The sequence below is a fragment of the Triturus cristatus genome, chromosome 4_2 (genome assembly GCF_964204655.1).
Source record: "Triturus cristatus chromosome 4_2, aTriCri1.1, whole genome shotgun sequence".
In the NCBI taxonomy this organism is placed as follows: Eukaryota; Metazoa; Chordata; class Amphibia; order Caudata; family Salamandridae; genus Triturus; species Triturus cristatus.
The window spans coordinates 101339800-101357625 of NC_140586.1; the positions used below are offsets into that span (position 1 = coordinate 101339800).

The following is a 17826-nucleotide window of genomic DNA, read 5'->3' on the forward strand; positions in this document are numbered from 1 at the left end:
GACGTCATCAGCAGTGCATTGCGGGGGTGCGAGTTATAGTTAGCTGAACTAACTATAACGGCCGAATTTCACTGGTTTTGTACGACTGAAATGTCCAACTAACTATAACGTCCCTGAAACTTATGTTTTTTTCTAAGTTTTTTGAAATGCTAATATCTAACTATAACGACCCTGAAACCTATTTTTTTTAGTAAATATATATATATATATATATATATATATATATATATATATATATATATATATATATATATATTCACTGAAAAAACCATGGGTTTCAGGTACATTTGACTCATATAAAACCAGAGAAATTCACCTGTTATAGTTAGTTGAGCTAACTATAACTCGCGCGCCTGCAATGCACTGCTGAGGACGTCACATATTACATCACTCATGACATGGTCAGTGACATCACTCATGACATCACTGATGACATCTCAAATGACATCACTGATGACATCACTGATGATATCATCCACGTGATAGTCCTCACACACCTCCTCACACTGTAATATAACTAGGGCTCCCGGTTTTATGGTATTTATTTTTCCACCATTTCCGTCTGTATTTATCCATATTTATTTTTTGCACATTTATTCTGTATTCATCCATTTTTATTTTGCATTTTCTGTATAAATTAAGCTGCAATGGGTATTTTTCCACATTTATTTAACTGATAAATGTATACTCGCATTTGAATGTCCAGGAGGTTTCAGCAGTATACAGTGCAATAGCATTATCTGAGAACATTTGCATTTTAGAATAGCGTAAATAACTGTAGATCTGCACTTAATTAAGCTTAATTAGGGAATCTACTGTCTTTTTTTAATCTGCCCCACCTCTCAATCTGTACACCTAGTGTCCTGGCACTCATTGACAGTAGAAAAAATATCTTTAAAAAGGCCTATTTTCCGCATTTTTCTGTATTTAAAAATAAATACAGACAGGAAACTAAATAGTTTTCTGTCTGTATTTATCTGTAAAAATCAGTAAAAACGGAAAATTGGGAGCCCTAAATATAACCTTTGATAGACGCACTCCAAAATACAGACTACCGTTTTGAAAAGCATAGACACACCAATACCAGATGCTAGATATCCATCCACTGATTCCTATCTATATATTGTGAGCCAGATATACACTGATACAGTCACTCATACATGGTGTCACTCATCATTACATCAGTATAATATCCACTCATACACGTATATATACATTTAAACAGTGCTACTGATCCATAGAGTTACTCACACATCTATTCAGTCATGCCAAAAATCAATCATACACCCATGTACTCACCTATGCAGATATATACACAACACCTGCCTTATTTATACACACATCACTTTCCTTATCATAGGATACTATCACATACTTACTCTCTTATACAATCACTAATACATGTACACATTTGTGTATGTAGACACTCTTGCAATCACGGTCTTTCACGTAGTCAATTATATGCCCCAACACTCACATATAGTGTGTAAAAACATATATAGTTACTCACATATATACAACTGAGACATCAATACACTAATCAACACACCTGTTCACACAGTCAGCTATCTATACAGCCCTTCTGAGATGCACTTTTGAATCTATAGAACCAGTGAATCAGCCTTTCAGACATGGATGCACAGAGTCAGACACCACCCACACACCCACATAGACAGTCAGACCCCCATGCAGATACTCATACAATCAATGAAAAACACATATACACACTGATGTAGCTACTCACCAAGCCATGCACCTGCTTACACACCAAGTGAGAGACTAAGAGAGACATTCACACAGACTAGTCACTAATCCATGCATTCAGTAACATACATTCAATCAGTGACTTATAGAGTCAGTCATGTATCTACTAAATAATGTATTCAGGCACGTTTACATCGACTTATTCTTGAATAGAGCTTGGCATAGATATATATGAAAAATATTTAAACTTTACAGAAACACACATTCACTGGATGATGTCATCAGTGATGTCATCAGTGATGTCATTTGAGATATCATCAGTAATGTCATGAGTGATGTCACTGACCATGTCATGAGGGATGTAATATGTGACGTCATCAGCAGTGCATTGCAGGCGCGCAAGTTATAGTTAGCTCAACTAACTATAACAGGCGAATTTCTCTGGTTTTATATGAGTCAAATGTCCAACTAACTATAACGTCCGTGAAACCTATGGTTTTTTCAGTGAATTTCTAAGGTTTTTTAAATGCTAATTCCTAACTATAACGTCTGTAAAACCTATGGCTTTTTCAGTGAACATATATATATATATATATATATATATATATATATATAAATATATATATATATTCACTGAAAAAACCATAGGTTTCAGGGGCGTTATAGTTAGCTGGACTTTTCACTCGTACAAAACCATAGAAATCCCCCCCGTTATAGTTAGTTCAGCTAACTATAACTCGCGCACCCGCAATGCATTGCTGATGACGTCACATATTGCATCACTCATGACATGGTCAGTGACATCACTCATGACATCACTGATGACATCTCAAATGACATCACTGATGACATCACTGATGACATCATCCAGTGAATGTGTGTTTTTCTGAAAATTACATATGTTTTATATATGTATATCTCAAGGTCGATGGAAGAATAAATGGGTATATAAGTGTCTAAATGGATGATTTGTTTTTGAAAAATTGATTGTATAACTGACTGATTAAGTGTATCTTAGTGAATACATGGCTTAGTGAGTAATGTTTTAATATGTAAATATCTGTATCAGTCTCTCACTTTGGGCCATATGTAGATAATTTCTATTTACCGATTCATAAATACCGAATTTTACCGATTCGGTATTTATGAATCGGTAAATAGAATGTAGGTAAACATTCGGTAATCATTACCGAATCGGTAATATTCGGTATTACTGATTCGGTATTTACCGATTCGGTAATAATGCATCCCTTCCAATTCATTCCTATGGGCCTGGAGGCCCATAGGAATGAATGGGAAGCCATTCACTATTACCGATTCGGTAAATACCGAATCGGTAATAGGGGGGAGCATATTCATGGGTGGCAGGGTGTCACATTGACACCCTGTTGCACCCCTGAATCGTGCATGAGTGCACATGTGGCGCACATACATGCCCTAAGGGCATGTAGTCTGCCACATGGCACTTTTCACAAAGCACAAAATTGCTTTTTAAAAGGTATTCGTTATTTACCATCAACTTGTAGTTGGTGGTAAACAACGAATCCAGAAACCAAAAATGCACTCACTTGAGTGCCCCCTACATAGGATTTCAGGATTCGGTAATTTACCGAATCGGTATTTTACCGATTTCTTAAAATTCCGATTCGGTAAATTACCGAATCCTGAAATCCAGCCACCTACATCTCAATTGCCTAAATACCGGTCGGTAACGGGATATTTACCGATTTTCGGCCGTTGCCGACCGGTATTTAGGTACCTACATATGGCCCCTAGTGTATAAGTGGCTGCATGGGTTGGTGAGTAGCTACATGAGTGTCTATATAGGTTATTAGTTGGTTTTTTGAGTATCAGTATAAGTGTCTGATGTCTGTATGGTTCGGTGGGGGTATTACGTAGTGCATAGGTGCATGAATGAGTGACTCACTGTTTGTATGTGTTGAAGACAGCATGTGTGCAGGACTGTATGGGTGGATGAGTGTGTGCATGGGTGTGTTAGTGAGTGAATGACTGTCTCAATAGTGTCTCTATGAGTAACTACATATGTTTCAAACTAGTATATGTGACTATTGGTGTATATAAGTGAGTATATGTGAGAGTGAGAGATTGAAAGAGTTCCTGTATGAATAAGTATGTGTTTCTATAAGTGATTGTTTAAAAGACTAAGTATGTGTAAGTTTCTGTAGAAGTAAGTGTGGTGGTGTGTGTATAACTGTATATGCAGGTAAACGGATGTTTGATTCTTTATTAGCATGAGTGACTGTGTGTGTGAGTAACTTTATGGATGAGTGGCGTTGTGTAACAGGATGTATAGGTGTATGAGTACATATGATGAGTGAGTACATGTATGAGTGACGTATAGGACTGTTGGTGAATGAGTGGATGTGGATGTGGATCTTACAATTACTGAATAGGTTGTTGTAACTGGTATTGGTATGTCCATTGTTTTGAAAATTTTAATTTCTATTTTTGAATGTGTGTATCAAAGGTTATATTAGGGGAGAGGAGATCTGCCACTCTATCACAAGGATGATGTCATCAGTGATGTCATCAGTGATGTCATGAGTGATGTCACTGACCATGTCATGACTGATGTAATATGTGACGTCATCAGCAGTGCATTGCGGGCGCGCGAGTTATAGTTAGCTGAACTAACTATAACGGGGGAATTTCTATGGTTTTGTACGAGTGAAAAGTCCAGCTAACTATAACGCCCCTTAAACCTATGTTTTTTTCAGTGTATTGCTAAGGTTTTTTAAATGCTAATTCCTAGCTATAACGTGCCTGAAACCTATGGTTTTTTCAGTGAATTTCAAAGGTTTTTTAAATGCTAATTTCTAGCTATGCCTACAGAGATAGGACATGTGAAGAAAGAAGGAAAAACGCACAGAAAGAAAAAAAAGAAATGCAGAAAGAAGCAACAGAAGTCCTCAAAGACGAAGAAAAGTGCAGGAAGAAGTATAACGTGCAGAAAGAACAAACAGAAGAGCAGAAACAAGCCTTGTTGCAAAATCATCCTGTACCCTCAACTTTTTCAGACGGATACTGGTGGTAACTGAGTCTGACTAACCAGTCCTAGAGCCAGTGCTATGTTAAAAGACACTCAGAATATAGTGAAAACACCTACATACACTAGGGCACACTATGCGTTGGGGTCCCCCTGTGATTAGCATGACCTCCTCTGTAAGCCCCTAGTATATAATAGGGCAGGGGATTAAAACTACCTCTTAAAACGCACCATAGGGCGTGTTTGAACACGTCACCTCATGCCCCATCCCCTCCCTTCCCCACTGTGTGAACACGCCCTGTAGCCTTTTTAAGTTGGGAGATTAAGTCCCCTTGAATCCTGAGGGTCCCTAGGGTCCAACTAGACCACTAGGTACCTCCAGTAAGCACCACAGAGCTGCGTTGCAGAGAGGTGTAAAAAGTGGCACGGCCTGCACCACCTCTCTGCAACGCAGAGCAGTGGTGCTTACTGGAAGCACCTGGTGGGCTAGTTGGACCCCAGGGTCCCTCAGGATTGAAAGGGAATTATTTCCCCAACTTAAAAACGCGCCACAGGGCGTGTTTGCACACGTCACCTCAGGCCCCGTCCCCTCCCTTCACCACTGTGTAAACGCGCCCTGTGGCCGTTCTGAGTTGAGAGATTAAGTCCCCTTGAATCCTAAGGGTCCCTAGGGTCAAACTAGCCCACTAGGTACCTCCAGTAAGCGCCAGAGAGCTGCGTTGCATGGAGGTGTAAAAAGTAGCGTGGCCTCAGAACACCTGTCTGCAATGCAGCTCCCTGGCGCATACTGGAGATACCTGTTGGGCTAGTTGGCCCTCAGGGACCCTCAGTATTGAAGGGGAATTAATTCCTCAACTTACAACTGGCCAGGGGGCACGTTTGCAGAGTGCTGCAAGGCAGGGGTGTGGCCTCTGGCGCGATGCCGGTCTTTTAATTTTTTTTTTTTTAAGAAGGAGGGCTGTGTGGCCCCCTTTCTTTTTCTAATTTATTAGCCCTGGGGACCCCATCCCCCAGGGCCTGCACCCTAATTTTTTTTGTTGAAAAAAATTAATTTGGCCCTCCCAAGGCCTTAATTGGCCCCGGGGACCCCAACCCCTGGGTCATGGCCTTTTTTTTTTTTTTTAGAAGTGGGGCTGTGTTGCTCCCCTCCTCAGGCCACTTATGGCCCCGGGGACCCCATCCCCCGGGGCCGGCCTTTGTTTTTTATTATTTTTAAAAAATATATATTTATAGAAACGACTAGGACATGCTGGACAAACCGTATGTACCTATCACCATGACGATTTGTGTGATATTCATTAAAAGGCGACTATGCATACAATGAATCCACGTAGAATGTATTCACACCGCTAGTGAAGCTCTAACATGTCTGACACCCTACCGTGCCTAATCCCGGCGCCCCCGCTGGTGGGTACTCTCCAAGTAGACACCCTTGTTGTTTATTTATACAAACATGGGTAGCTATTGACGGGCACATTTAATACACATGCACACCAAGCCATTCAAAGGGGATTCGACAAAAATTCGACCAAACTATGCCAGAAAGCCCCTCACGGTTAATAAAACACACATCCACTGCCGGATGTGTAATACTTTTTATTTTACTCTCTGGAAAGGAGACAAATCTCACTTGAGAGTCACAGCGTGCTCCTGGCTGAGCCCAATGCTGTGTTACACCCACCAGTGCCCGCCGAGTGCCACACACCTCTGTGTTGTATTCCACCAGCTAGTTCGTATGCTATGACACTCTCTAGCCCATGTGCACTGTAACACCACCCCGTGAATATGTCATGCCACACTTGCCTTCGCACGGGTTATATTGCCCCATCTAACGTGCCTTCCTCGATGCCTATGTTATAAAGCACAGCGCTATGCCATACATATTACAATCTGGGATCCATATCTTTGTCACAGTGCATATGCAATGTTACACTACCCAGCACATATTTTATATTACAACTTTAGAGACTACTTAGGTTACACAACACTGCCCTGTGCATATTACACTCCAAGGCGCATCACATAGCAAGCGCTAGTGCCTGTGCTATCTCGCGCTCTCCAATGAATCTGTCATTGCGCACAATGTATTGCATATTATATTTCACGTCCCGGTTCATCTTATATCACACTTTTTGGTGCATAGTTTATACCATATACTATATCTAGTTTTCATTTTCAATCGTGCTCTCAGGACTATGTTCTATATAACACTGCGTCCACCTACCCTTTTCACGGGCATTACATTTTGCGATGGGGGGTGGAGAGTCAGGGGATGTTTCTGCCAAGTGAGCCCGGAGTCACAGTCCCAAACGTCCTCTTCTTCCTGAATAAAAGTGATATTATGCTGCATACTTGTTCATATTTTAAGTAGTTCGCACAGACACACATTTTAAAAACAATAAAGTTCCAAATACCCACCTTCTATGAATAGTTAGCTTGCTGCCCCATCCACCTCCTCCCTATCCTCTGTTGTCTGAATCCATGGACTAGCCTCCTCCCTCCTGCCATGCATGGTCTGATGTGCTGTCACTGCCCTCCATTTAGCATGATGTACCAGTCCACTCCTCCTGCCCTCCATTGCCCAATTCTATGGCCCATCATTGACCTCCTGCTTAGCCTCTGTGCTTAGCTTGCTGCCCCTATTCTCCTTCCCCCTGCCCTCCGATGTCTTTGTGCATGCCCCTGCTCCATCCTTTTTGACCACCATGTTCCATGGACCTGCCACTCCTATCTACTCTGAGTGTTCTGTTGAGCTGCCACTCCCCTCCCACCTGCCTAGCATTGTCAGATGACTGTAACCTGTCCCTGCCACCTCCACCCTGCCTGTCCACATGCCATGCCCCTATCCCCTTCCTCCTGACCTCCATGGTCCATTTTAGTGCCACACCCTTCTGCCCTCCCTGGTCTGTTGTGCTGCAACTGCTCCTCCTGCCTGCCCCGCACGGTCTGTTGTGAGGCCCCTTCCCCTGAACTCTCTTGTCTGTGCCCAGGTCCTGACCCTCCCTTCTATCCTCTATGGTCTTTTGTGCATGCCCCTGCACCCTCCTTCTTGCCCATCATAGCCATTGTGCTGCCACTAACCCTCCTGCTTGCCATGCATGGTCTTCTGTGCTGCCATGGCCCCTCCCACCTTCCCTGTGTGGTCAGGTAGCTGCTCCTGACCCCCTCCCACCTTCCCTCCATGGTCTGTGTGTATGCCATCATAGTCTCACTGTTGCTCTCCATGGTGTGTCTTGTTTCTAGTGCCCATCCTGCCTGACCTCCATGGTCATCTTGCTGCTCCTGCAGTGCCCCCTTGCCCCCAGCCCTCTGTTTCCATGTGCAGACCCCTATTCCCTCCCTCCTGGCTTGTCGGTCCCATTGTAATGCCCCTGATCCGTCCCTCCTGCCTTTTATGGTCTGTTATGCTGCAGCTTTCTCTCCTGTCTGTCCATTATGGTCAGCTAGCTACCATTGCCTCTTTCCCCTCTGTTGTCTGTTGTCCATGTGCATGGTCCTGTCCCCTCCCTATTGCTTTCTATGGATTGTTGTGCTGCACTCCCGTCCCGCATGCCCTGTGTGGTGTATTGTGCTGCTGCAAACCCTGATGCCTGCCCTGTAGGGTCAGTTTGGTGCACCTCTCAATGTCCCTCCTGTCCTCTGTTATCCGAGTCCATGTCCCTACCCCAATTCCTCCTGCCTACCATGATCCAATGTACCATACTTGGGAACATTTTGAACTTGGTAAGAGGGAGATTTTGAAATAAAACTGGGGTATTGATTTTCCCCTTTGAGTTACATTGAAAAAGAGAAGATTGTAGACAGGAAACAGATCAAGTAAAGCCCATTTGAGCTTAAAAACATTGGACGTTTCCTGGCTGAAACGGGTCTGTTGGCATGTATGGTTGTATGACCACTGCCTCTTCCTTCTGCCCGCAATGGTCTATTATATTGCCACAGCCTCTCTTGCCAGTCCTGTATTGTTGGTTTGTTGCCCCTGCCCCCTTTCCACTGCCCTCCATAGTCTGTTGTGCTGCCACTGCTCTTCCTGCCTGTCTAGTGTGGTCAAATTGTTGCCTCTGCACTCTCCTACCTGCCTTCAATTTTCAGAGTCCGTGCCCCTGGCCTCTGCCTCTCAACAGTATCCCAATGAACAACTAGATTGCTAACATTCTATATTTATTACAAAAGTGTGGAACGCCTGACGTCATCTTGATGTAATCAAAACTGTAATGCCTAGAGCATTTCCTTTAGAAATTACATATATGAGAGGGTCTTATTTGCATCAAAATTATGGTTAGTGCTCTAAAAAACTAAAATGAGGACATATTTTCTGAGTTTTCAAATAGCGACAAAGAACTTTTAAATTATTTGTAATCTTAGTTTTTTTATCCAGTTGACCACTTGATTAAATGTTGCATCCAAGGGGAGAGGGTGTGGTGTTACTTCCAGAGCTGCAGACTTTGCAACTGGGGAACCAGGTTGGAGTTTCTGCTTCAGCTCAACATTCTGTGATTCTGGTCAAATGACTTAATATCCCCATGTCTACAACCAAAATGAATTTGATCTTGTGTGATGTAACCAATGCTCATGTAAAGCACTCCAATACCTAATAAGTCTGCACTATATAAAACTGCAAATACACAAAAAATAAGTGTTTTGCACACTCCTGTCATTGGGCTACATTTGGGCTACATCTGGGTGATATTTGGGCTACATTTGGGCTCTTTTGTCTCTGGTGGCCATTTTAGAAGATTTATTTGTTATGAAGTTTCCTAATTTCCTCATTGACTGCAGTCTCCTCAGTAGGAAATGCTTTCAGTTTTTTACTTTGATTCCATCAAGATGGTATTCAGATATGTCACACATTTGCCATAAATTTTGAATGTTAGCACTCTAGTTGCTCAATAGATCACTGTAGTAAAGCTACTGCTCACCACGGAAGTCTGCTGCTAGTATTAGAAGTGCATGTTTCAGTCTGCATATCAGAATTTTTTAATGAAATAGAAGAGGATTTGAGAAGTCACTCAAAATGTGCCCTCATTTTTCTTTCTTCAGCACTAATCATAATTTCTATGGCAAAATGAACCCCCTCATTGTGTTCCTTTTTAAATTAAATGTTTTAAGTGTTACCAGTTTATTCCAATCAAGATGGCTTCAGGTGTGCCATACTTTTGTCATAAGTAAGACAGTAAGCGCTCTAGTTGTTCTTAAGAACACTCTGGGACATTCTGTCATTGGGCTATACTTTGGCTACATCTGGGTGATATTTGGGCTACATTTGGGCTCTTTTGTCTCTGGTGGCCATCTTGGGAGATTTATTTGTTATGAAGTTTCCTAATTTCCTCATTTACTGCAGTCTCCTCAGTAGGAAATACTTTCAGTTTTTTACTTTGATTCCATCAAGAAGACATTCAGATGTGTCACACATTTTCCATAAATTCTGAATGTTAGCACTCTAGTTGCTCATTAGATCACTGTAGTAAAGCTACTGCTCACCAGGCAAATCTGCTGCTGGTATTCAAAGTGCATGTTTCATTCTGCATGTCAGAATTTTTTTATGAAATAAAAGAGGATTTTAGAAGTCAAAATGTGCCCTAGTTTTTCTTTCTGCAGCACTAATCATAATTTATATGGCAAAATGAACCCCCTCATTTTGTTCCTTTGTAAATTAAATGTTTTAAGTGTTACCACTTTATTCCAATCAAGATGGCTTCAGGTGTGCCATACTTTTTTCATAAGTAAGACTGTTAGCGCTCTAGTTGTTCTTTAGAGCACTCTGGGAAGCTGCAGTAGAACACAAAGGAATCAACTGACAGTCTCTGCCCTTGTTGAATGTACATGTTTTACTGAGAATGTCAGACTTCATTCTTACATTCTTACATGACTGAGAAAGATAATGTGAATTTACTCTCAGTTTAGCTTATAGATCACCTTCCAAACCTCTGTGGGAAAAGCATGAGAAAATAGTTTTCTCTCAAACATGGTTCATGATATCACAGCAGAAGGCTTTTTCACATGGTAAAATCACCTTAGAACACACCACAATTCCTAAAATGAGTATGGTACCATCAACAAATGATTTATAATGTAACTAAAGTCTTAAAACCTTCTATTAACTGCAATGCTTTTTAATGAGGTGCTATCATGTATATTGGTCCCAAGATGGCTGCCAACACTTCTTGGATGAAGTACTGACAGCCAATCAGATCTCACGATGAGATGTGTGGTTAGGCTCCGCCCAGATATATATGTGATTTTACTTTTGATTTTCTCAGGAACTACTGAACAGATTGACACCATATATGCAAAAGGCACATGCCTGACCTGAGGACTACCTCTTTGCCAAATTTCAAGTAATTCTGTTCAGCCGTTCGGGCTGTACCTTCGACTAAAGGTCCTATGGGAAAATGCATGGAGAAAGCGCGTTTTGGGACCCCCTTTTTTCTCAGCCCCCGCTTGACGAATCCCCCTGAGACTTTCAGGGTAGGAGCTGAGCGGAGCGCCCCATTAGTTTTGAAAATTTCACGAAGATAAGTCAACCGGCGCCAAAGTTATTCAAAATAGAATTTTCAGATTTCCTATGGGAACTCGGTCCTAACTATAACTATCTACTGGCGACCACCAGTAGATAATAAGTATACATCCAACAAAGAAGATTCCCATTTAGGAGAGCCCACGTAGATAGCTGGAATTTTGTTTTTAATTTGAGAGGTTGCAACACACTGGATGGAAGTCTGTTCCAAAAGATACACAGCCTGAAGCGTTTCATGCTTCACACAGCATTTCCTCAGAGGCAAAGTCCTTAATACGTGAAGCACACCGGCATTACTAAAATAGTTCCACCTGCTGCCCCAGTGGGCGTTGGCTCTTGCTGAGTATGGACCGTGCTGCAGCCACTGACAGGCAGCACAAAGGGCAGAGAAGCCGTTTTTGGGAGGTTACAAGATGCAACATGGTGAGAGCGGGACTCTTTTCCAGACCCACTGGGGTTTTCACTGTCCAAATTTTAAACGTGCAAGCAACTCACTGTAGTTTTATTTTACGGCACTACAATAACCAGCATGCTCAGCAAGAGCCAACGCCCACTGGGGCAGCAGTTGGAACTATTTTAGTAATGCCGGTGTGCTTCACGTATTAAGGACTTTGCCTCTGAGGAAATGCTGTGTGAAGAATGAAACGCGTCAGGCTGTGTATCTTTTGGAACAGACTTCCATCCAGTGTGTTGCAACCTCTCAAATTAAAAACGAAATTCCAGCTATCTGCGTGGGCTCTCCTAAATGGGAATCGTCTTTGTTGGATATATATATACATATACACAATTACAAAGCCTTGATACTTACCTGCTAAATACATTTTGATTGTCATTTTGATTGATTTTGATTTTGAATGATTTTCATTCATTTTCATTGTAAAGCATGCTTGGTAAAAGCATATAAGTAGTAAAGACATGCGTTGTAAAAGCATGTGTGGTGAAGATGCAGTCATTGTAATGACCACGTTGTTAAAGCATGCATTGTAATGGCATGCATGGTTCCATCATAAAACCCCTCTGCACTTGTGGCAAAGGCCCTTCTGTTTCGATGCACCACAATCATTGCGGGATGTTCGCAATGAGTAACTGCAGTGCGGAAGTCCTGCAATGAGTGCGGGCCCCCTCTCACGCGTTCGGGGACTCCACCATTAGTGTGGAGGCCGTTTGTGAATCGGCCTCTTAAAGATGTTTGTCTAAATTCCAGGAAAATCAGATGGTTTTTAATTTGAGGTATGACGCTGATATAAAAAAAACAAAAATATTCAGGAGGGAGCTCATCAGAATAGATACCTGTCCAGTTGGACTTTGTTAACAGACCGTGTAACAATGGATGTTTTTCAACAGAACTTTGTAAACAAGCAAGAACTAATAGGGCTATTTTTCAAAAGGACTGCGTAATTACTTCCCATTGGATGGGAAAAGATATCTTTGGAAATGCAGACATTTTCCAAATCAGAGAGATAATTCTTCAGTACAAACTGGGATATGTCACTCAAGAAGCTTTTATTCTTCATAAGTTCCTGAACTCAGTCATTTTTGTATGTGAATCTCACCGTAAAGCTATTTTGTATCAGGCACATTATTCATGTTATACCAACAAATACTAATAGCAGCAATGGTGGTGTTGTGAATAAAAATAATCAAATGGTATTCAAAGCTTATGCAGAATAAATCACTTCCATGCCTCCCAGTCTATCCCAAACTCTGGGCATATCCTCTCCTGAACCCCCCTGAAAGATTAGACATTGGAGAAGGTGCAGGAAGAAACATTTCTAAACATTCAGGCAGGGTGAAGTGGCATACATAGAAAAAAGGAAAACAAGATTTATCCAGACACCCGCTGATTACTAAGCAAGAAACAAAAAAAATGAAATAACACCATAGGAGAAAGGGAGGCAGCAAAGGCCAAAAAGGGACCCACATCTGGGTTATGCTTCATTGTACTTCAGCAATCTCAGGTGGCCAATAGCATGCTGCTGTTCCCCCGAAAATAATTTTTTTGTGACATGAGTGGAATGTAAAAAATGTAAACAGGATGGTGAAATGTCCAACACAAAAAATACCTAGTAAGCAGGGATTTCTCCATAGGATTTACACCAGTGCAAAGGGTCTAATGATTACTGACCTGTGGTGAAAACTCCTAAAAACCTATTAAATACAATTATCTTTGAAATGTGGCAGGCTCTGACATGCAATGTCAACCATGCTAGAAAAACAAAGATATGAGCCACAAATAAGGGTCTTCGGAATTTTTTTTTTGTCTTTTTGCCGTTAAGAATTTACCTTGCTGTGATGTCCACGTGCACTTCTTCATCATTAACATAGAAAAAGGGAATCCTTGGTTTTATAGAAACTTCAAAACTGGGCAACACTGCAGGAGGAACAGAAGATAAAGGTGTTACTATTTTGCCATTTCTTGGAAGCAAATCTCCTCTGAAGAGAAGGAGGTCGACATGTTGAAGGTTTGCAGTTAAAAAGTCCTATAAAACGTTGTGATATAAAAAGGATCTGGGAATGGTTAGGCGTAATTGTTTGGGTAAAGGGTTAGAGTTGAGATGAGTGTTAGGCTATGAATGTGGTCAGGAGAAGAGATCAGATTAGGGTAAATGGGTTTTAGTAGGATAAAGGGTAGGGCAAGGGTTAATAGATGATGACAAAGTGACATTTGCCTGTGTTATTTGTTACAAGTTAGATTTACCTACTCTTGACGAGTACTAGATGAACTTCAGCTATATATTAACACGCTTTAGACTCTTATAAGGGTGCACTTTCTTTTCGACCGCACTCTGTATATTTCACATAGAAATACATGTTAGCTGTGACTTTTTTGTCCAAACTTTTTTACTGCTACATTTTTTAAATCTACTATTTTGATATTGATTCGTTACACACAAACATTGTGACATCTAAAAGGATATCACAGGGTGCCCTTACCATACTCTTTTACATCAAACTTGGTGGTATAGTTCTGCAGAGGTGAATTCTCAAACCGGGCTATAATTGTCCAGGTCCCGAGGCTGAAAAGAAAGAATTTTGAGTATTACAGCTACCTTAACCTATTTTTAGGACCTCAGATTCATTCTCACACATTTCCCTAATGAGAGACCTGAATTTTATCATGTTTATTTATTGAATTGTATTTGCATTAATATACTGCCCCACAGTTCTGACGATAAGTTGAAGCACATTATAGGAAGTGTAACATGCTACATATACTGCAGACTGTGCTTGACTGGAAGAATCATAGATTGTAGGGTGGCCTATGTGGGGAATGTTTTTGTGAGGGGCGTGATGACCAGAGTGGCACATCTAATATGTAGGGCTGGGCGTAGTTGGCGTACCTGATCTCCCCGGCCTGGCTGGGTTGAGAAGCAGGGAACGGGGCCTGGGTTTTGGTCAGGGCCTGGGGTTCGGGAGCCCCCATCCTGTGGCAGCCAAGTGTCCCTCTGCCCGGGACAAGGGTTCCTGGTGCAGAGCCCCGGAGACCTGCAAGGCTCCATGGGTCCTGGGCAGTCCTCCCTGGGTGGCTGTGCCCCAGGAGTGCCTGCGGGCCTCCCCATGCCTGAGGCCCAGCGTGGGGTCTCTGAGCCCCCCCTGAGCCCTGCAGCCCCGGAGCCCTGCAGCCCCCAAGCCCTGTAGTCCCCGAGCCCTGCAGCCCCTGAGCCCTGCAAGGAAGGTTCGGGGCAGGCAGATTGGCATTATTTCGTTCCCATCTGGTCACACCTCTCCCCTCGGCCATCTGGTCATGCGCAATGCTTTCCAATGGGGTGACCAGATGGCCAGGCCAGCCTGGAAGTCCCGATGAGGGCTCATTTGCCTCCCGGATCCCAGCCAGGGCTCCAGGAGGTCGGGCACGTTCGCGCCTAGGGTCCCCTGAGCCTCGCGATGCGTGCAGGTTCCCAGAAAGAGGGGTAGCCTTCCTCCGGATTACTAGGGGCAGGGTATGCCGGGACACCCCCCTGGCTGGCGGTTCTCTGCCGGGGACCAGACGGGCTATGGTCGGACAACGCCTCCCTAGGTGTCCGGGGCTTCCTCCTCCGGCCTGCGGCATGGCAAAATGCCCGGGACAGGCTCCATGGTTCCCGGGCAGTCATCCCCCTGGCGTCCGGGCCCGAGAACTCTGGTGGGCCTTATCCGGGCTTGAGTCCTAGCCGGGGTCCCCAAGCCCCCAGGAAGTGGAGTCCCCGAGCCCTGCGTGGGCAGGCGGGAACCCTAGCGCGAAGGCTCGGGGTGGGCCGATGGGAGTCCTTTCGGTCGCGGCCATCTGGTCGCACCTCTCCCCTCAGCCATCTGGTCACACGCAATGCTTTCCAATGGGGCGACCAGATGGCCGGGCCGGCCTGGAAATCCCGATGAGGGCTCATTTGCCTCTCGGATCCCAGCCAGGGCTCCAAGAGGTCGGGCAAATTCGCGCCTAGGGTCCCCTGAGCCTCGCGGTACGTGCGGTTCCCAGAAAGGGGGGTAGCCTTCCTCCGGATTACTAGGGACAGGGTACTCTAGGACCCCACTCGGCCTAGCGGTCCTCAGCCGGCAGCTGGACGGGCCAGGTAGCCGCCCCAGCCCTGCGTCTGTTCGGCAGGCCTCCCCCTGCTGGGCTGGGTCCAAGGGCCCCAGGGAGGGCGGCCACCCCACCCCAGGCTCCGACCTCGGTCCTGCCGCATGGCAGGGTGCCCGAACGAGGTCCCGTGGGCCCAGGGAGGCTTCGCCTTTGCCTCCGGGCCCGGAAGCCCCGGCTGGGTCCAGGGGCCTCACCGGGCCCCGGCTCGTGTGGTCCATCATGCCTGGGAAGCCTCCCCTTGCTCGGCTGGGTTCAGGGGCTCCCTGTGGCCCCGGGGAGGGTGGCCTCCCCACCCCGGGCTCCGTCCTCGGTCCTGCTGCTTGGCAGGTTGCCCGGGACGGGGTCCGGAGGGCCCGGGGAGGCTTCCCCTGTGCCTCCGGGCCTGTGAGCCCCCGGTCGGAGGCTCCAGCCCTGTGCTCCGTCCTGGGTCCTGCTGCGTGGCAGGGTGTCCTGGACAGGGTCCAGCGGGCCTGGGGAGTCTTCCCCTGCGCCTCCAGGCCTGGGAGCCCCGGCTGGGTCCAGGTGGGCCCCATCCCCTGACCTGTGGCACTGCCAAAGGCCTGGGACGGGGTTCCGTTGTGGCTGGGGAGCCTCCCCTTGCTTGGCTGGGTTCAGGAGATCCGGCCGGGGCCCCTGAGGGCCCCGGGGAGGGTGGCCTCCCCACCCTGGGCTCCTGAATAGGGTCCTGTCGTGTGGCAGGGTGCCCAGGACAGGGTCCGGCGGGCCCGGGGAGGCTTACCCTGCGCCTCCGGGCCTGGGAGCCCCGGCTGGGTCCAGGGGCCCCACTGGGCCCCGGGTAGGTTGCTCCGGCCCTGGGCCCTGTCCCCCAGCCTGCGGCACTGCCAAAGGCCCGGGACAGCGTTCCTTTGTGCCTGGGGAGCCACCCCTTGCTTGGCTGGGTTCAGGAGCTCCAGCTGGGGCCCCTGAGGGCACCGGGGAGGGCGACCTGCCCATCCCGGGCTCCATCCTGGGTCCTGCCGCGTGGCAGGGTGCCCGGGACGGCTTTCCCTGCGCCTCTGGGCCTGGGAGCCCCGGCATGGCCCAGGGCCCCATCCCCCGGCCTGCCGCTCCGCCAGGGGCCTAGGACAGGGGTCTGTCGGTCCCATGCAGGCCTCCCCTGCTTGTCAAGGTGTCCGCAGGCCCCGGGTCGGAGGGCCCGTTGGGTCCCCCTCACAGCCTCCATGGCTGGGACCCAGCTGGGGCCCTGGGCCTCCGGTCGCCCATGCTCCGGCGCCCGCTCACTCTTTCGTTGGGGCACAGAGTGACCAGATGGCTTCCCTTTCGAGCCCGGCCATCTGGTCGCACCTTTCCCCTCAGCCACCTGGTCGTGCCTATTCCCTCGGCCATCTGGTCACATCTATCCCTTCGGCCATCTGGTCGCGCCTTTCCCCTCGGCCATCTGGCGCGCGCAATGCTTTCCTATGGGGCGACCAGATGGCCGGGCTTGCCTGGAAGTCCCGATTAGGGCTCATTTCCCTCCCCGATCCCAGCGAGGGCTCCAGGAGGTCGAGTATATTCGCACCGTGGGTCCCCTCTGTCACCTCGTGTGCACGGATTACAAGAAAGGGGGGTAATTTTCCTCCAGATTACTAGGGAGAGGGTCAGTCAGACCTCCGTGAGGTCCGGCGATTCGGAAACAGGGGAAGGCAGCACCCGGGCCCGCCTGCCAGGGCCCCCAGGGGCCCGGGTACGCACCTGCCTCTCAGCCCCTTCCCGATGGTCCTTTTTCTCCGAGTTTGCTGGGTCAGACCTCCGTGAGGTCCGGCGATTCTGAGACGGGGAAGGCAGCACCCGGGCCCGCCCGCCGGGGCCCCCGGGGCCCGGGTATGCACCTGCCTCTCAGCCCCTTCCCGATGGTCCTTTTTCTCTGAGTTTGCTGGGTCAGACCTCCGCGAGGTCAGTCGATCCCGCAACAGGGGAAGGCAGCACCCGGGCCCACCCGCCGGGGCCCCCAGGGACCCGGGTACGCACCTGTCTCTCAGCCCCTTCCCGATGGTTCTTTTTCTCGGGGTTTGCTCGGTCAGACCTCCGTGAGGTCCGGCG

General features: G+C 46.5%; 1 protein-coding gene across 1 annotated transcript in view; it reads right to left on the reverse strand.

Moving 5' to 3' along the window:
- LOC146833096 (A.superbus venom factor 1-like) overlaps positions 1–17826 on the reverse strand; it is a 663114-nt gene that overhangs the window by 469510 nt on the left and 175778 nt on the right. The window contains exons 6-7 of the mRNA XM_085600729.1: positions 14160–14242; positions 13509–13596 (exon numbers count right to left, since the gene is read on the reverse strand). Coding sequence (XP_085456855.1) covers positions 13509–13596; positions 14160–14242 — 171 coding nt within the window. The remainder of the gene's footprint in view (positions 1–13508; positions 13597–14159; positions 14243–17826) is intronic.